Below are 18,971 nucleotides of genomic sequence, written 5' to 3' on the forward strand. Positions count from 1 at the left end.
GATATTATCTAAGACATAAAATACATCATTAATACCCTCTTGAGATTTTTTTTAAAGCATTAACATGTCTTGAAAAAGGCAGTTGTTAACAAGTGGCTAATTGGACTACAAAGGTTGTCAGGGACAGTAAACGTCATCAATCGAACAGATAAACTAATCTACTCACTTGTCAAAGCCTCTTTGCGTTTATAATTGTGCAAACTATTATACCTCAAACTTTCAGGGAAAATGTTCTTATAGAAAGAGTTGTCGGAAGCTTAGTGATGGCGACGTTGAAGTCAAGCAACCATGGTGTGTAGTTTATTTATAGCCTATGTTTAGCTGTTGTGCTAATTTGTGAAGTTTATCATGATGGACAAAATACGTAAGAATCTTAAGATTTTGTAAGTCACAGATCTTTTTTTCAACAATAATCCAAAAGCCATTTGATAAATTTGTCGAGGGAACCAGGTTGATGCTACTTTCTGGATTGGCCTACAAAAATATGTCATCCCTGCACCACTCTATTCCCCATAGACAAAATCAAGTCCCGCCCTATATATATTTTTTCTTGTTCGGGAGGCCGTTGCACATGGATATGCCACGATGAAGAAAAGGCTATTGCATCTAACGTTTCATGTCGACTTTCAGTGATTTACTCAATGATTTTGTATAAATATACCCATGATTGGCAGCCAGTCAATTTGTCAGAGAAAATAAAAGATTGCAGTACAAAAATAAAAAGCAAGCTGTTTTTAATTGTAAATAATCCAAACTAAAAGCATTTCAGTGTCATGTTCCTCACAGAGGAATGCACTGCATACATGTGTGTGTCCACTCAATAGCTATTTAACAGATCTAAGTCCTCCGCAGACAGAGCTGAGAAGGATTGGCGCTTTGCCATAGGAGTTGAACTTTGCTCTTCCTCTGATAGTCTCCTCTTCTTTCCCTTGTGTGCTGCTGCCACTGCTGATGAATGTGTGTTGTGCTCTGCTGTTGAGCTCAGGTCACAGAGATCAACCGTATAAAAGTGAACTGGCACAACTTTGTCTTTGTTTGTGGTGGCACTTGTCCCAGACCAGGAGTTCAATGTCTCTCGAACAAACTTTTCTCTTCCATCTACAGAACAAAATTAAAATCATTACAATATACAAATTATTATTATTAATATTAGAATTATTTTTAATTATTTATTAATATTATATAATAATTAATGTGTGATAAAGTGAACATGTAGCTAAAATGAATAAACTCACAGAAACGGAGAGCATTTGTTCTTGGTTTGGAGTCTTTCTTTGGTACTTCTGAAGCTGTAATTTCCCATTGGTTTATTACCTGATTAAAAATGTAAATTTTTATACAGAGAGGGCACAGTATAAAACCTCTAACACCACAACTTTACATTCAACATTACCCATCCATCACGGATACTATATAACCTTATATGTGTTACCTGTTCAGCCCAGCCTTCTGTGTTGCAATCCGAGTGTCCAAACTCCTTCAATGGGGTCTCTGAGAGGACCATTCTCATCTTCATTCTGAGGAATCCTTTCAAAGACACATTCACCTAAAAAAGATTGTTAATAATACACAAGACCTCATTTAAAACTTCAGCAGTTCATACAAAGTTAATGAAACTCATAGATGTTATCTTTTTAATTGTTACCGTCACATTCGTCCTAGATATGTCTAGTTTCTGTAGTGCTTTAAAGCACGTTAGATATCCAAGACCTTTCTCGGTGATGGGATTCTCTGTTAAGAAATAAACAGAAGTACAAGAGTGTAAATTAGCATAGAATTATGTTTTATTGTGCATAAAACACCTGAAAATAATTATGTAACACTACCTTTCAAAAGATTAGGGACATTTCTTTCTGCTTAATATTTTTGAGGAAACCATGATACTTTCAATTAAAAGAACAGCATTTATTTGGAACAGAAACCTTTTATAGCCTTATACATGTCTTTACTGTCACTTTTGATCAATTTAAAGGTGTATTGTGTAATATTTAGGAGGATCTGTTGACAGAAATGCAATATCATATACATAACTATGTTTTCAGTGGTGTATAAACACCTTACTTAATGAACAGTTATGTTTTTATTACCTTAAAATGAGCCATTTCTATCTACATACACCACGGGGTCCCCTTACACTGAAATGCACCGACATGTTTCTACAGTAGCCCTAAACGGACAAACGCGTTTCGTCACTATGTTGTTCTTTGTGCAAAGAAGCTAGCTAAAGTCAGCGAATAAAACACTGACACAATGATGAAAAAGTACCAATAATATTTGCAATAACATATCGATTTACTGAATAATTAAGTAAACCTAATTTCTTAATTTATCTTTGTAAAGAAACCTCATTGCTTAACTGGCTACTAACTCTCTGCTGTCTCTGACGACGACATATTTTCCTGTCGGCCACCGTAACTTCTCTTGGGTGCAATTCGCAATCTCACCACTAGATGCCGCTAAAAATTACACAGTACACCTTCAAAGCATCATTGCAAAAAAAAAAAAAAAAGGATTTCTTTCAAAAAAATCTTACTGACTTTTTTGAAAGGTAGTGTCTGACTATACAAATACATTAACTAACCAGAGAGGTCCAAAAGCTGCAGGTTTTCTAGGCCTTTCTTCATCACCCTCACCGGCGCAGTCAGCCTCTGAAGGCCTGCATCAGAAAGGCAGTTTGCACCCATGAAAAGTTTCACAAGACTACAGAAAAAAAGGAAATGTAAGGGGAAAAAAGAAAGTGATTTTACTATTCATCACAAACTAGAACAAATTGAACACCCAGCAATCATTTGAAATGTATCTTTTATTTATGCAATGTACACAATTATGCGTTATCCATACCTAGCCAGAGCTTCAGAGGTTATGTATTTAAAAACCTCATGGTTGTCACCTAATCTACATCCATAGAGGTCCAGGCACTCCAGACTCTGAAACTGTCTGATCTCTTCCAACCTCTCAGGTATCAAAAGGTACCTGAAAAGACAATAATACTGCCGTAAATGCTAGTTTCTGATTATAACGGGTATATAGGCCTACCTAGGCAGCATTTTGGATGTCTCTAAACCTTTCATTAGGTTTTGAGATATAGTCATATTGTTGTTTACTTCAGGGGTTTTCAAAGTGGGGGCCGCAAGGGAGTGAGAAAAACAGTGTAAAGATTTAAATAATTATAATAATAATTAAAAAAATATTAAAATATCAAAATCAGAAAATAGGTATATAAGTTAGCAAATAAATAAATAATGCATCTAACAGTAAGTACAGTGCTAATTTATTTATCAACTTAATAGAAACTAAATATGTTCCAAATAATATTTAAACATATTTATAATATACATTTTTCACAATTTAAATTGTGCCTTTATACAAGAAAATAAATAAATAGGTGGCTTTGAAATTTGAGGATGGAGGATTTTTGGGGTCCGTGGCATTTAAAAGTTGATTGATTGATTTTGTTGTTTTTTTTTTACATTTAATACTTACCTGTTTCTCAAACACAGGGATTTCAGCACCAGCTCTCCATAGGCCTCACAGAAGACCTGCAGTGCTCTGGGTGCAGTTTGTGGCTCAGTGAATTTGTGTCTCTCTTCGGCGGCCGAGAACAACTTATCAGCCATTTGCTCAGGAAAACCGACTAGCGAGTCCACATGCTCAATGTGATCAGCGATGAACTGTAATGATATGTCAAATAAAGACTTCACCGTGTACCGCAGACTCCCCTCCTTGTTGTAGGTAAATATGAAGTGGTCTCTTCTCTTTGTGTGGCTGGCGGAGGGTAAAGTGTCGATGCAGAGTTGAAAAGAGAAGTCTCTGTTGAAGAGTCTGTGCTGCGGAGCATCATTCTTGTCTGCACTGACATATCGCAGTTCTCCGTTCTCCCTGACATACACAGCGCCGCAATCCTCGCTCAAATACATCCTCCGTACCACCTCTCGACACAAACCGAGAGTTTAATGTCCAAAATATTCGGTTGTCTTTTTAAATTCAAGGGTATACTGTCGGAAATATCGAGAAGTTTGGAAATCGTAAAGAGATTTAAAAGCGACGGGCTGTTGAAGTAACATCCCTCCTCTGTGTCGAGTTTCACGAGCATTCCAAAATAAAAGTCTTTACTGAAATCTTTACACTATAATGTATTTAAACTCGCATTGTACTTCGCAGAAAACTGCAGTAGTTAAAAATCTTTCTTGAAGTGACTTCTGAGTCTTTTACCTTCATTCTTTTTCCTGCGGTGCCTTATAACTCTGACGTGATGTTTCCACTGAACCACAAGGTGAAAAACACCAGGTTTAAAAATAATTTGAAAGGCCTCATTATGGACAACTTTTATTTTGCTACGCGTCACTGTGATTATTTATTTCCGCGTTTCCATTTCCACAACTTCAAAGCAAAGTTTAAGCTCCTGAAACCTTTAAGAAGTTTATTTAACACGACGACAACATTAGAAGTCTTGTTTTGCTATAACGTTAATGTTACTTACATGTATGTAAAGGCATCTGAGAGACTGCAACTTTTTAACTCAATTTGTTACGTTCTAACTGCAGTTTTGTGTTTCTAGTGTATATCCGCATACGTCTGATTGTCAACAGGTTGTACAGTGTCTCAATCCTGCTATACATGTGATCAGGACACTTCAGTTACACCAATAAGTCATCTATCGTTCATGTGGTACGTACATCTTAATACTTAAAGGGATAGTTCTGTCATCATGTACTCACCTATTACTTTCTTCCGAGGAACACAAAAGAAAAAAAAATAGGAATATTGAGAGCCTCAGTCATTATTTACATTCGTGGGAAGAAGATGCAGGGAAAGTAAATGGTGACTGAGGCTGTCAGTCCCTCACATTATGCCTAATATATCCCTTTGTGTTCCACGGAATAAATAAAGTCTGATTTAAAACAGAATGAGTAAATGATTGTCATTTTGCTTTAACTATCCATTTAACAGCCTACAGTATCAACAACATAAACTAAAGCTTGTCTACTTATCGATCTTCTATTGATGCCTTCATTCACAGAGCACATAGACCTGTGATGGCAAATACTGATTTTCATCTGGAATTTCAAGGTGAGTCCCCAAACATTTAACAACATATTTGAAAAAGGAATACCAAAAATATCACCCGAAATAAATAATTACCATTTATTTATTTATGAATGAAAACTGTTCATTTAGCATAATAATAAATAGGATATTGTGGAGTCTGCCTATTGCTCTTGAAATTTATCCAAAAATATTTTCAATATTGTGCTAGAATTTGAAGATGATCAAGGATTCATTCAAAGTAACCAAGGTTCCACAACAGTGACCATCGATGACCCCGTCAAATCACGAAAACAACGAAAAGCTACTGGAACTGCCCCTGAAGAAGAAGAGATTGATCCATTGGACAGCAATGACCAAACTGAGGTAAATGGAACAGAATCGTGAAAATCTGACATATTCTTTTCCCCAAATGAGGTATTGACTCAAAATATATGTTGCTTTGTCAAACAGCTTCTGTCAGGTGAAAAAAAAAGTGCACCTTTCTGGACGTTTGAGTTCTACCAAACATTATTCGATGTGGACAGCTATCAGGTCAGCCAGCTGAATCTTTATTGTAGGATTCACCGCTCGCACTACAGCGATTCATCAAACAGTTAAAAAGCATTCATTCTGTATTTCAGAAATATAGAATAAATATTGGCTAAAAGATGAATTGCTGCTGTTTTCCCCTTTCAGTTATTTAAATCCAAGCAGTACTCATGCACATGGAACGATTATTTTGTGAAGTGACTGAAAAGATGGCAACAATATGCTGTCAAGATAAGACAGAAATAACGTCTGTTTGTTTACTTATAGGTAAAGAACAGAATAGTTGGTTCAATTCTGCCTTGGCCTGGGAAAAACTTTGTCGAGGTCTATGTACGGAGTAACCCAGACCTGTATGGTAAGCTAAATTAAACTAAAATTGATTGATTACAGCAAAGAGAAAAAAGCTGATTAAAACTTGAATATGTTCTAGGACCTTTCTGGATCTGTGCAACTCTTGTTTTCGCCATCGCTATTAGTGGAAACATCTCCAGTTTTCTGGTGCACCATGGTCAGCCGAAGCACAAATATGTGCCAGACTTCAGGAAAGGTTAGAGATATGTTGTATGAAATAATCTTGTTTTATGGCCAGGAAAATGAACAGCATTTTCTCGAGTTTTAACAAAACTATGTAATACACGGTTACATTTTTAACAGAAATGAAGAAATGACATAGGACACGTTAATGTTTAAGATTAAATGTTTAGATACACTACCATTTCAAAGTTTGGGGTTGGTAAGTCCCTTTAAATATGTTATATGCTAATTTGCTGCTCAAGAAACATTTCTTAATTTATCAATGTTGAAATAAGATTTGCTGCTTAATATTTTTACAGTGACAATTTTTTCCAGGATTCCTTGATGAATAGAAAGAATATTTAAATTATATATTATATTTGATAAATTCTCACTTCTGATCAATTTCATGCATCCTTGCTGGATAAAAGTATTCATTTCTTTCTGAAATTTTTTTCTTAACTACACCAGACGTGTGAACAGTAGTGTATTATGCTGTTAATAGCTCTAAAGAAGAAGAAAAAAAGAATAAAGAAAGAAAATTAGCAAAATAGACCCTTCGCACTCACCCTAAAAAAATGACCCTGTTTTGGTGATTGTTTTCCAGTAACCATGGCAGCCACAGCAATCTACAGCTATGCATGGTTAGTGCCTTTAGCTCTATGGGGTTTTCTCACCTGGCGAAATACGAAGATCACAAGCCTGGTGTCCTACTCCTTCATGCAGATAGTTTGTGTCTATGGTTACTCGCTCTCCATCTACATCCCCGCTGTGGTGAGTAGTACAATCATAAAATATGCATTAATATGATAATGCATTAATCTGTGCATAATTAACACATCTGATAGTTTGTTTTCAAGCATTCTCTGTTATTACAGATACAGTGTAACAGTTTATTTACTTGTTTGTGTGCCTTTGTGAATAACAGATACTGTGGATAATACCAAATGAAGGGCTGAGGTGGTTCTCCATCGTGGTAGCTTTGTGTCTCTCAGGATCTGTGCTGGTAATGACTTTCTGGCCAGCCATCAGGGACGATAAACCAAGGATTACCATAGCCATTATAGCCACCATCGTGATTCTTCACGCCTTACTTGCGGTTGGTTGCAAGGTACCTTTTTCCAAGAATCCTCCTTATACATTATAAATGAATGTGATTCTTACTATATATATATTATTATTACATAATATACATATTCAGGATGCACAACATTTAATTAAGCAGTGTCAGTCCATATCGGGTATTTAGTTGTGCATACTCGTTTTACCTATTTTTACATTTTAGATTACCTTCGCTGTCACATAAGTAGCCTACATTTTTTTAAGCCCCTTATAATTTATTAATAATGTTTAATCTTTAACATATCTTTTGCAAATATCAAAATAAAATATCCATCTTTCATACTATAAATAATAATGTTGTAATGTCTAAATGGAATGATAGCATTTAAACTTTTTCTTTTTTAAATTGGCTATAACATGATCATAAGTACTGGCTTGTATGTGTTTTAATATCACTGCATCCCTAATATGAATGCGTATGATTATGTACTATTTAAAATATATTGGATTAAACTTAACTTGATTAAAATGGCATCTTTTGAGTGCTGAAAAAAAATGCTGTTATTTTATAACAGTAAAGTTTGTAGCTGTAGCAGCTCAACATCAGAACTCCGGCACTGCTTTTTGTAGCGTTAAAGGATCAAACGGTTTGGTGTCAAATGTATTTTCCCAGTGGAGGGTTGTGTTCTTGGAAACACTGGCAATAGTCATTGACTGGCTTTGGAAACGTGCCAGTTTGTGAGCAGAACCATATCCTTATGGCTATCATGTGCCTTCAATTACATTCATTTAATTAGGGAATGCCATGTTAGCGGAGTTTAAGGAACAAAAGTGCTGTCAAAGTCTGAAAGATTTGTGTCCTCTCTCTTTTTTCAGGCATGTTTCTTCAGTAGGCCTACATACGAGATGGATCCATCAGAGGATCACAATGTGCCATTGAGAACGAACAGCACTTTATCATCCACATAGGCAAACTGAATGACAGCCTTGGGTAAATACAGGACTTCAGTGATGATGTGGCACTCTCATGTTGAACTGAACTGTTTTAATAATGATGAAATGGTATAGAAATGCCAGCACTTTTAAATGAGCCAAGTCATTTGATTGTAGCTGCTAATGGGAAAACATGACATTGCATTTGGCAAGATGTTAACATTAGACAAGACTTCCTGTACATAATCTGTGCTCCTTGAGAAACTGTTATTCTTCTGTAATTGCAGCTTCTCCTCTCGCCTTATTAGAGAGAATCAGGTGTCTTGATAATTCGATTGTGGGCTGTCTGGATTTCTTCATTGTATATTCTGTAAAGGTGAAGTCTTCATTTTGATTGGTTTATGTTTGTAGGTGAGCAGCCAAACCTTGAGATAATCATCTACAACATGTTAGAAGTTTTCTGATTTGAGGTTCTGACACGTTACTGTTACAAAGCAGAGGATGTGTATATACTGTGTAGATGTTGTTTAAATATGTATGTGATAATTGAGCTTGAGATGGTTTTCAAAAGGGTCACTCTCCTGTTTCTACCACTTTGAGACATGTACTTGTACTTTAAATGTTTTAACACTTTAAAACACTAGTGTCAGCAGAAAAAAGGAATGGAAAAATAAAATAAGCTATAAATGTCCTTAACACAATACGTACTCACATCAATTGATTACATATTTAAATTATAATGAAGTTGGAAGTCAAAGCAAGAGTTTATTTAAATATTTTACAAACTTTTTCAGTTCTCTAAGATGGCCATTGATTTTTTACTTTTTTTTTTACATTATATATTTGTAACAAATCCATCTCTTTTCTTTGAACAAGATACTTGTAGACAAAATGCCTAGAACAATTAAATGTATTCCAAGATGTCATGTTGAAAAAAATATTTAGCAGTTTTTTTCCCCCATTTAAAATTAAATGCATATAAATACACAACAAAGTGGTGAGCATATGTTAAGTGTATAAAGTTTTGTTTTTCCATTTATAATGTCTCAATGATTAATTGTGATATTGAGAGCCAAGTAGTTTTGGTGCAGATCATAGAATTTCATTCTGATCATCATCAAGATTCACAAACAAAGGTTTATTGTCATAGATAACATCTATCTTGTCTTTGATGTCAGGATTTGATACAGTGCAAAGTTTCGTATATCTCCGGGTACCATCAGCAGTGCACTTTTAACCTTCGTTCATCACTGTCAATAGATTAATTAGATATATATTTTTTTTAAGTTGGCACTGGCATTATGAAATGGCTGAGCTACATTTTCCAAATTAACAAAATAGAAAATTTGTGTCACTTGAAACGGTGCCAATGTGTGGTGTGTGTGTCCTAATTAATGGTCATTCTAGCCTTAGCTTAGAGTTACACCGAAGCTGCCTCCCAAACCTATAACCTTTGTGGAGGAATGTCAGCTTCACAAGTCACTGTTTCCCTTTACACAGTGGATTAAAAATAAGGAGGCTTTATTTCTGAATCCACAGGTATCTGCTGACATTGTTATTTTAATGACCTGCAAATGGCAACCCTATTTAAAGAGACTTTGACCTGACGACCTGTATCAAGGAACATGCATTTTCAATATTGCATTTAAGACTGCAAATGAACGATGGCTGGGAAAGCGGAAAAGGTGTCCAAATACGAAACTTCAAAGCTTCTGGAAAAGTGCCGTAAAGAAAGAGACGATGCTTTGCACCGCGAGAATGTGATGAGGGAGAAAATGAGACAATATGAGTCTCGAATGAGATCAACCGAAGCTCTCAAACAGAAACTCAAGCAATTGGCTATGGACAACAAGGAGCTGCGGAAACAAGTGAAGATTCTGAGGGCTGAAATTGGTTTAGAGTCCAGTCCCAAATTTCACGGTAAAACCACCAAGGATATAATCAACGACCTGCACGAGAAGGAGCGCGAGTGCAGTTCACTTGTCGAAAAAGCGGGAAAGTTAAGTTTGACCATTGATGAACTAACATCTGAACTGGCGAACACTGTCACCTCAAAGACTCTACTGGAGGACCAGGTCCATTCCCTGCAACAGAACCTGAAGGACATGACAAACAATCAGCGGCGTCTTCTGAAGCTCTGGGAGGACAAGAAGGCTCAGCGGGAACAGCTGTCCCTGCCCGTGATACCGCAGAGACCCGGACAAAAGCCGGTGGTGCATAAAGGCATCCAGACGGAGATGTCCATCAGTTCAACCCAGATATTACCCACTAATGCGTTTGAGACCAAGACCCGCCGAGAGATCGACAAAAGCAGAACTAATCTGGAGAGACGCAGCATCACGTTAGCAAACGGCACCCATCGAGAGAAAAACGCGTTAATTCAGAATGAAGCGAAAGGAATACACAACTGACACTTATTATTCCATGAAACATTTGTTTAGTCTGTCTACGCATCATTAGGCTGCTCTAAATAATTCTATAAAACACATGTTGTTTTTAAAAAATAATTAAGAAATAACATGATAGAAGCATATCTGAAGACTCACTGTGTAATTACCAGAGTTATTTCTTATGTGTTGGTTCATTATTACATTTTTTAGACTGCTGTTTGATGTAATGCTCACATTGTGTATAATGAATTACTGTTTAACATTAAATATAAAATGTATTCATTTTTATTCAGCTTTCCTCTATTTAATTAGGATAATTTAGGCTAATTGATAGGACAAGTCATTAATCTATATGTAGGCTAATTAATTTATAATGATAAAAAAAATATGCTCCACTATATTTTAAAATCAAGTAAAAGAATGGATAATTAATTTGCGCCTAGAATTACAGTGTTTAAAGGGAAAATCGACCCAAAATGTCGTTCCAAACCGGTATGATTTCTTTATTTCTCTGCAGAATACAAAAGGAGATATTTTGAAGAATGTTGATAACCAAAAAGTTTTTGTATTGACTTCCATTAATGGAATATGAACGCAATTCTCAGACATTTATCAGAATATCTTCTTTTATGTTCCACAGAAGAACTTTAGTCATACAGGTCTGGAACTACATGAGGGGTGAGTAAATAATGAGACAATTTAAATTTTTAGGCGAACTATCGCTATAAGTGTGATTGTACTCAGGCAGTAAGTCGGACGCACTCGCAGCGGTCCTTATGAGGTCCTTCGAATTAGTGGCGCGGGTACTATCCTCACTTTTGCCATGTTGATATGGATTTTACTCAAGTGATGCAGAACTGAAACAAGCATGACAAAATGTTTTCGCTCAAGCAGAACTGTTGGTTTATAAAAAAGGTAAGGACTGGTTAAATATAAACCGTATTTAAAGAACTGGACGGTAACCAACCAACTTTGGTTGGTAGTTTTGTGTGCTCTCGTGTCTGTTTCTGATAAATTGATAGAGTATTACATTGTATTAGTTATTTGTAATGAATTAGAGTTAACTTTTAAAATTATAATCGTAGAAAGATTGTCTTTGAGAAGGTGTATGAAATGCGCCTGTACAAAACCAAATTCTCATCTTCTTTATTTTCAGGTTGTAATATGGAGGGCGGTGGCGAGTATTGCTTGGTCAGTGCTTCTCTTGCCAGTGACAACTGCAGTCTTTGTGCTCTTGAGTAGATTCAGCCTGTTTCACCCCATCCAATGGATTTCAGGTGAGGAAAAGATCATTTTACAAACTGCATAATTACAAGAAGTTACTGATACCGGGAAGTGCTGGAGTGTGAATTCATTATTTATATAAGCAGTAGTTCTGACCTCAAGAAACATACACAATGTGCTAAACCTCGTAAAGCCTGACATGTGAAATACATTTTATTTTAAGTTAAATGCATACTTGTTTTGTTTTGTATCATATTTGATCGAACAGGCTTTTATGGCCCATATAGTATAATATAGTGAGGAAATGGAGCTCACACTAGGAGGAAAAAAACCTGATAAAAATGCAAATTCACATTTATTTGCGTAGCGTTTTTTACAATACACGTACTAAAATGCCTTTTATTTGCCAAAAAAGTATGCATCTTCAATCAGATGACAGAAGGCATGCAGTAGATTTTGTGCAACAGGTTTTTCAGCAATGTTTTGATAATGTCAGTAATCTAGAGGGCCGTATTTTTTTGGCTTTATATGGTTAATATCTAAATTTCCCTTTAGTCAGCATCTCAAACATTGCTTTCAGAATGCACAAGTCTTCTTACGGCCTCAACCACCATCTTTTCCCTTGTCGTGCTGTGTGGAGTGGTTCTGGTGATTGGCTTTTTCAACCTGGAGTTCTACACTTGTGAGTAAATTGACTAAATAGATTTGTCTTTCATGAATGTGCAAAATGGTTTCATTTGTAATTTTTGTATTGAATTACACATGATGCTGATTATTTATTTCACGCTTCGTGTTTCTCTAAGTGGTTCCTTCCATTCGGTGTTCACGTATGGCTCTTCTGGGGACAGTGCTCCACCCGCGACAGTGTGTCCATTCTTTGGTCTACTGCACCATGGGCATGCTGGTAATGTGGTGTGCTTCTGTTACCATCGGTGGACGTTACAGCACTCTTGGAACTCCCTGCAGGCAAAGTGAGAGGTGGGTTATGACCTGATTCTGTTCGTCCCACATTCACTGATCCGTCGACATGCGCAGAGGATCATGTTTCAATAATTGTATTCTAGGCGCTGCGGTTCTTTCGCCCCCAGACGAAGAGATTGACACACATACAGATATCTTAAGTTGTTTTAATTAACACTGTGTAATCTTATCTCAAAATTACCGGAGGTCATTCTTACCCTAATATAGGCCAAGTGCACCTCTACATTGCAAATGAAATGCATTCTCTGTCTGCGCTTGGTTTTTTAATGACAAGTGTTTTTGTTACTCTGCAATTTCTACCAATAACTGGAATGACTGTCCTTTATTTTATGTGGACTTTTCTAGTGGTGAATTCGTGACCTGTCTGAATGAGTATCATCTCTTTCTTCTCCTGGCTGGGGCCTTCATGGGATACAGTCATAGTTTTTTGGGAGTGGTTCAAAATATGTACTATGTGTCCTTTCAACCCATACAAGTAAGTATTTGTCTATTCAGATCATTTGCTAAATGTCATGCATAGTAGTTTACTGATATGGAATTTATTTTAAATTTTTTATTGTACTATGCCAATATCTTAGAGAGCGGGATGGCCAATATGAGATATATCAGACTATTTAATTTAAAGATTGTAATTAACACATGCATAACAATTGCTGCCGTTAAATTGATATTTAGTTTACATAATATTAAGTAAAATATTTAGAAATAAATAAATATTTTGCATATGAATCAATATAATTTTTTACTTTAGATAGAAACTTTTGGATTCTGTAATCCAATTATTTATTAGACTTTCAAATACTTGTTTAAATGATATAAATGCGTTTTTGCTATAGTTAGTGAAAAAGGTAAATCATTTGCCTTTCAGTTATGAGACAAAGGTTAATCAATCTTAATTTACAGTTGTTTGACAGTTCTGTCTGTGAGAAGGGCGCTAGGTTCACAACACTGTCAAAATAAAAGTCCTGTTTTTGACTCTTTTCGGCCAAACAGAAAAATGTATCGGCCAATGCTGGTAATTTAAAAAAATACCAAATATTAGCCAATTTATCGGCCTTGGATATATATCAGTCCACCACTATTTCTATTGTCTCATATTCATTAAAGATTTGATAGTTGCAAAAGTCTTTAGAAGCATTGAATAAGAATTAGCTGAATCATTAATGCTTTCAATAATAAGTTATCAATGCAAAACTCCTTTGTCTCTCCCACATTGGTGGTGAAGCAATACAAATATCCACGGTTCAAGGGCTGTCTACCAGCGGTGGTGAAGGGCAGTGTTATTCAATCCTTATATTCAGCCAGGAATTTTGCTGCTCTCTATTTCTTTTTTGGTAAGTTACATTGATGATCAGAGATACATACTCTAAAATACATTTATTTTCCTGTTGGATTCTCTTTAAATGTTGTTTTAACTTCTTTAGGTTATGTTCCTAAGACCTGGATCGCCAGCACACTTAATCTACAGATAGACAGGTCAGAATATGTAATGTTTACTAATATTTTATAAATATAGTAAAATCAACCTATATTCATGAATCTTTATATCTCTTTTGCTACTTTAGTTCTCTCCAACCACTAGATTCATTGACTGGACTTCTAGACTTCTCCCTCCTCTACCACCTGGCGATCAGTGGCACTTTCCTGTACCTAACCTGGTACCTCACTGTGCTTCTCTTCAGGATTTATGTCACAGAGGTACAGAGGTTTGATTCTTGGATGTATCAAAGCAATTGGCATTACACTAGTACCTGTTTTGAAAATGATTCGTGGCTTGTTGTGCATCTTCAGGCCTACAGTTTTCCAGTGCAGTCCACATTTACTGAGGATGCAGAGCAGTGTCTGCCCAAAGTTTTGACTGAGAAGAACACTTCAGTCATGAAGGTCAGTTTTCTTCCTTCATTTTCAGAAAAACTCAGTTTCCAGGGTCAGGGAATTTTCAAATTGTGATTTCTAGGCTAATGGAAATAAATAACATATTACGGTTTGGGAATTTCTATAGTGAATGTACTTTTTTTTTTTTTTTTTTTTTTTTTTTTTTTTTGCAAACTATAATTATGTTGAATATTTATTTTTGTAAGTACAACCTCAGTAAAATAATTATTGAGAGAATTTGCTATCGAATTTTTGATATTTTGTTATATTTGTTATTACCAACTGGAAAAATCATGGTCAAAACGAATCCTGAATGTCATTATTGATACTTGTTTGCAGATTTTATAGTTCCTCAACTGATTAACTGTTTGTTTCACAGTTTTTGGCTCTGCAAGACCTGGCTTTGTTATCGCAACACTCTCTCTCACGTAGACTGGAAGTCTTCAGTCTGAGTCAGCCAGGTACAAACTAAAAACTTTGAAAGAACTCTAAACTTATTCATTTTCATCACTGGTAAACTAATGTAACCTGTACATGAAGGTGGTCACCCTCATAACTGGAATGCCATCAGTAAGGAATGTCTGTCTTTGCTGAGTGAGCTGACTCAAAGACTGGTGGCTCATCAGGATGCGGTTGCCTCTAATGGCCGAGTCAAATCTCAATCTGCCAGCAGTGACATCAGATCAGCCTCTTCAAGCAGCTCAGGTAAGGCCGCTTGGTTAAAATCCAACAAGGGCAAAATGTCCAGCACTGCCCTTGGTGACATGTTAGAGGAATCATCAAACTGCTCCAGAGAGGGTGATTTTTATTTTTTCTTTCATCTGTAGTGATGTCAGGAACAGAGGACATTCCTGAGAGTCCTCGACTCAGTGTCCCGCTAAGGACCCCTGGTTCAGTCTTCAAGTCATCGGTGGGGGGTGCGCACAGCGCTCTGACGGCTCCTTTCACCCCAGACATGGACAGCCCTTTCTCTTCTCCTGCTATCCGACGTCTGGTTGGCCAACAGGAACCCCATTCTCCTTGGTTTGGTACTGTACAAAGCCCCCACGTCATGAGGAGGGGCCCCAAACTTTGGAGTGCATCCACAGGTGAGGCAGATTAACTAAAACTATCTCTATGTCTGTATGCATGTATGTATGTATGTATGTATGTATGTATGTGCTAATATTTAACAATGAAAAATAATTATTTCTGTTATTTTCATTGTTAAATAATAGATAATTAAAATAGTTAAGAAATAATTATTTAATTCATATTGAATTATAACTAAATATTCAAATTTAAATGAATCTATAATAAATTGAGAAAAAATATATATTTTTTTTAAAATTAGTATCAGTACTTATTAATTTTATTTATTTAAAAAATATATAGGATTTTATTAGACTTTTATTATAACTATTTAAAAGGTATTGCATTATGTATTTGTAAGTGTCATGTTATTGGGGTTCATGTGGTTCTGTGGACTTAAGTGTTTTTGTAAATTTACACACTTGTGGACAATAATTTTCATTCATATTGTGATATAACCTAGCTTATTTATTTTTTCATTTTAGAGTCACAAACCAATGGTAGTCCTCTGGCCTCCCCAGCCACCGTTCCTAGTCCTCCTGCAGCCAATCAGAAACCCAGCTTCCTGACCCAGTGGATGCAGAACAGGAGAGAACAGGTAAAATCTTCATCTAATTCCAACTGACCTGTAAATGAAGCCTTTATTATTTCATAAGGTTTTCTTGGTTTCCAAGTGTGTGTATCCATAGGAACTGAAATTACAAGCTTTTGGGTGTCCAGTTCGGTTGCTGGAAAAAAAAGAAGCCAGTTCACGTTACAGTGTGATACCGTGACATGGCCTAGAGACACCTGTTAACAAATGTTCCTGTCATACTCTCAATTGTTCTGCCCAGGTTAAAAGCTTTTTGGCAAAGCGGGTGCTGATAGTGTATTTATTTAACAAGGTAAGGTTAAGCATGCATTACTTGAATGGAGGATGTGTCTGCAAAGGCATGTTGCATGTCCCCACAACAGATTTTTAGTTGCAGGAATCATTAATGCATGTGTCTAGATTCTGCCCATGTTTAAATTAGCACTAACACCATTAGTCTCCCCTGTCCTTCTAGTTCTGTAGGTCAGTTGTAGTGTTAGATTATAGTGACCCACTTTACACACAGTTTTAAATAAATGCATGGCATATTACAGTTTATGCTTTAAAAGTTTTACTTTTGACAAAATCTGTTTAATCCCTATCCATCCATTATAATGCCATTATTAGAGCAACTGTAGATAAACTGGGTCTGTATGTTGGGGTTTAGTCAAGTCCAGTGTTGTTTCTCTCACTGAGATTGTCAGGTGAAGGGCTTCCAAATAATTTTAATCCGTTTATACAGTGCGTGTTTGTATAGGTTGCATGCATCAAATCACGTATGAAATTTATTTCAGACTCAATTTAATTAAATCTTACTTTTTCAATATTAAAATTTCTTCTATTGAACAGCTTCCAGAAGCCTCTAGCCAAGCTCTGTTTGCTGACAGCCAGGCTCATATCTGGGCTCTCCAAGGTCAGAAATTAGTGATTCATTTTTAAGAGATGCCATCTTGCATGCTTATTTGTTTGAATGATTTATTTAGTCTTTTGTTATTTCTATTTGTTAGGACTGTCTCATCTGGTGGCGGCCTCTTTCTCTGAGGATCAGTTTGGAGTGGTGCAGACTACATTACCTAGTATTCTTAGCTGCTTAGTTGTCTTGTTGGAGGTAAAACAAGTCATTTTTGGACATTTAAGTGTTAAAAGTGATGAGCCTATGAATTAAAATGGGGACAGTCTGATTTATTTGGTTAATCTTACTTATTAATTGTAGGCTGTTGACAGACACTTCAAACTGCCACATGCTTCCAGCAAACCTGCAAGGACAATCTGCAGTATGGGTGATTCCACTTACAAAACTCTAAGGTTTGCACTGAGGGCTGCGCTAAAGACGGCCATCTACAAGATAACTACCACTTTTGGAGAGCACTTGAAGTAAGTCGCATCATTTTTTTGTAGTAATATTGTTGCTAAGCGTAAACGGGATAGAGTTGAACCTGCTGTATTTAATAAAAAGCTTTATCTTCCTTTTTTACAGTGCAGTGGTGCATGTTTACGCTCAATCTTATTGTTAATTTTCTTTGTTTACAGTGCTGTGAATATTTCATCAGAACATAGAAAAAGGCTTCAACAGTTCTTGGAATTCAAGGAATAGTGCACCACACAACCTCGTCCTCTCAGATGTCTTTGAATATGTGTGTGTCCGGAGGGAAAAGAGACAATGTGCTGCTTTGAAAGGTCTGATATTTGGGGGATTAGCACTGTACATCACTCAAAGCCTTATAAAGTATATCGCTTTACAGCCTGGTGCTGCACTGTATTTCCCCTTGAGATCCCAGTAACTTAAACATTTACAGCTTTCATACACAATTCCATAACCTGGGAATTTTGTTTGTGTATATGTACCTGTGTGCTAGAATGTGATGAGATTTGAAGTCTGTTGGACTTCAAAATCATGCTGGGGATTTGAGGAAATGTTTAAGATGTCATCACTTTTCATCTTCAGTATATTTAGATTTTAGTATGCTACCTTTAACAAAAATGAGGGGTTAACACTTTCCATTTGAGTCATTGTTCACATTCTATGTTTGTGATGTTTTTAACAGCACTCTGGTTGGATGGTAAATTATCAAGGACCTTTTGCGTTACATGAATTTTCACTATGCTCCATTTATTAACCTGGTTTACATGGTATTTGTTTGCCAAGAGATCATCGATTGGGTTATTTGGTTAAATATCAAATCTTTTCTTTCATGTAATTAAAAATAAACTTTTCTAAAATGTCATGCAAATGGCTGCAGATAAATTTTGCAGATTATTCTAAATGCACAGTTCCTCCGATTATACAGCAGATGTCGCTGTTTGTATTCTGCGCTGCACATCAGTTATATTTAGTATTACATGTAAGTGTTTAGTGTAATGTAGTTAATTATAATAGGGTTTTATCACTGAATGTTATATAAACTTACATGCAGGGAGACTTCTAGATTTTTATTTTTATTTTTTTAAAGTATATCTCCACAAGTTAATTTGTAACACCAAACACTAATGACATGTTTCCATAGTGATTCCTTAAACGTCATCTGGGATAAGTATGGATTTAAAGAAATCATTTATTGTTTAAAAGACTTTATTGTTTCGTGTTTCTTAAGTGCATATGAGTCGCCAGCATAAGTCTGTTCCATTAAATCAGTATTACACTTTTATAGACCATAACGCCGATATCCCTCGAATGATGTTTGACTGTCTCTTAGTTTTGTCAGTTAGATTATATTACCGGTTTACACGCTTTAAGAAAGAGAAGGCGATTATGTTTCACTGTCAGCCGCTTTTTT

The 18,971-nt window shown here is 36.0% G+C and overlaps 4 protein-coding genes across 9 annotated transcripts; 3 read left to right on the forward strand and 1 right to left on the reverse strand.

The window, feature by feature from the left end:
• Positions 1-717: 717 nt before the first annotated feature.
• On the reverse strand, positions 718-4,376 carry lrrc42 (leucine rich repeat containing 42). The gene is made up of 7 exons (XM_084411198.1): positions 3,484-4,376; positions 2,842-2,973; positions 2,582-2,700; positions 1,646-1,731; positions 1,433-1,546; positions 1,236-1,314; positions 718-1,098 (listed from the first exon to the last, which is right to left on the reverse strand). The coding sequence occupies exons 1-7, from the start codon at positions 3,915-3,917 to the stop codon at positions 818-820; spliced, it is 1,245 nt and encodes a 414-aa protein (XP_084267324.1). The 5' UTR covers positions 3,918-4,376; the 3' UTR covers positions 718-817.
• yipf1 (Yip1 domain family, member 1) lies at positions 3,493-9,123 on the forward strand. 5 transcript variants are annotated; one of them, XM_084411201.1, is made up of 10 exons: positions 3,493-3,732; positions 4,559-4,668; positions 5,021-5,070; positions 5,258-5,412; positions 5,500-5,580; positions 5,845-5,932; positions 6,008-6,124; positions 6,698-6,864; positions 7,019-7,201; positions 8,029-9,123. In XM_084411201.1, exons 3-10 carry the CDS (start codon positions 5,037-5,039, stop codon positions 8,119-8,121), a joined length of 918 nt encoding a protein of 305 aa, XP_084267327.1. In that variant the 5' UTR covers positions 3,493-3,732; positions 4,559-4,668; positions 5,021-5,036; the 3' UTR covers positions 8,122-9,123. The 5 variants fall into 5 exon arrangements, with proteins under 5 accessions (XP_084267327.1, XP_084267326.1, XP_084267325.1 ...); XM_084411200.1 differs by lacking the exon at positions 3,493-3,732 and adding an exon at positions 4,333-4,482; XM_084411203.1 differs by lacking the exon at positions 3,493-3,732 and adding an exon at positions 4,372-4,482 and having other exon boundaries at positions 4,951-5,070.
• Positions 9,124-9,639: 516 nt separating this feature from the next.
• On the forward strand, positions 9,640-10,808 carry LOC311292701 (uncharacterized protein). The gene has a single exon (XM_084412481.1). It carries the CDS (start codon positions 9,750-9,752, stop codon positions 10,494-10,496), a length of 747 nt encoding a protein of 248 aa, XP_084268607.1. The 5' UTR covers positions 9,640-9,749; the 3' UTR covers positions 10,497-10,808.
• A 399-nt stretch (positions 10,809-11,207) lies between these two features.
• Positions 11,208-18,428, forward strand: ndc1 (NDC1 transmembrane nucleoporin). Of its 2 annotated transcripts, XM_084411814.1 has the most exons (18): positions 11,208-11,390; positions 11,632-11,752; positions 12,280-12,381; positions 12,503-12,677; positions 13,026-13,155; positions 13,906-14,014; positions 14,105-14,156; positions 14,246-14,378; positions 14,472-14,564; positions 14,935-15,016; positions 15,096-15,260; positions 15,383-15,643; positions 16,112-16,224; positions 16,460-16,510; positions 17,047-17,110; positions 17,205-17,305; positions 17,411-17,571; positions 17,728-18,428. In XM_084411814.1, the coding sequence occupies exons 1-18, from the start codon at positions 11,352-11,354 to the stop codon at positions 17,789-17,791; spliced, it is 2,016 nt and encodes a 671-aa protein (XP_084267940.1). In that variant the 5' UTR covers positions 11,208-11,351; the 3' UTR covers positions 17,792-18,428. The 2 variants fall into 2 exon arrangements, with proteins under 2 accessions (XP_084267940.1, XP_084267941.1); XM_084411815.1 differs by lacking the exon at positions 16,460-16,510 and having other exon boundaries at positions 11,212-11,390.
• Positions 18,429-18,971: the final 543 nt, after the last annotated feature.

Source organism: Rutilus rutilus, assembly GCF_951802725.1.
Source record: "Rutilus rutilus genome assembly, chromosome: 6".
NCBI lineage: Eukaryota > Metazoa > Chordata > Actinopteri > Cypriniformes > Leuciscidae > Rutilus > Rutilus rutilus.

Coding starts and splice junctions, on each gene's coding strand:
- lrrc42 (XM_084411198.1), bottom strand. CDS start 3,917: ATGTATTTGAGCGAGGATTGCGGCGCTGTGTATGTCAGGGAGAACGGA. Junction 2,701..2,841: donor ACCTCTGAAGCTCTGGCTAG/GTATGGATAACG, acceptor TTTTTTCTGTAG/TCTTGTGAAACTTTTCATGG. Junction 1,547..1,645: donor TATCTAGGACGAATGTGACG/GTAACAATTAAA, acceptor AATCTTTTTTAG/GTGAATGTGTCTTTGAAAGG.
- yipf1 (XM_084411201.1), top strand. CDS start 5,037: ATGGCAAATACTGATTTTCATCTGGAATTTCAAG. Junction 5,413..5,499: donor ACAGCAATGACCAAACTGAG/GTAAATGGAACA, acceptor TTTGTCAAACAG/CTTCTGTCAGGTGAAAAAAA. Junction 6,125..6,697: donor TGTGCCAGACTTCAGGAAAG/GTTAGAGATATG, acceptor ATTGTTTTCCAG/TAACCATGGCAGCCACAGCA.
- LOC311292701 (XM_084412481.1), top strand. CDS start 9,750: ATGGCTGGGAAAGCGGAAAAGGTGTCCAAATACGAAACTTCAAAGCTT.
- ndc1 (XM_084411814.1), top strand. CDS start 11,352: ATGTTTTCGCTCAAGCAGAACTGTTGGTTTATAAAAAAG. Junction 11,753..12,279: donor CCCCATCCAATGGATTTCAG/GTGAGGAAAAGA, acceptor CATTGCTTTCAG/AATGCACAAGTCTTCTTACG. Junction 17,572..17,727: donor ACTTTTGGAGAGCACTTGAA/GTAAGTCGCATC, acceptor CTTTGTTTACAG/TGCTGTGAATATTTCATCAG.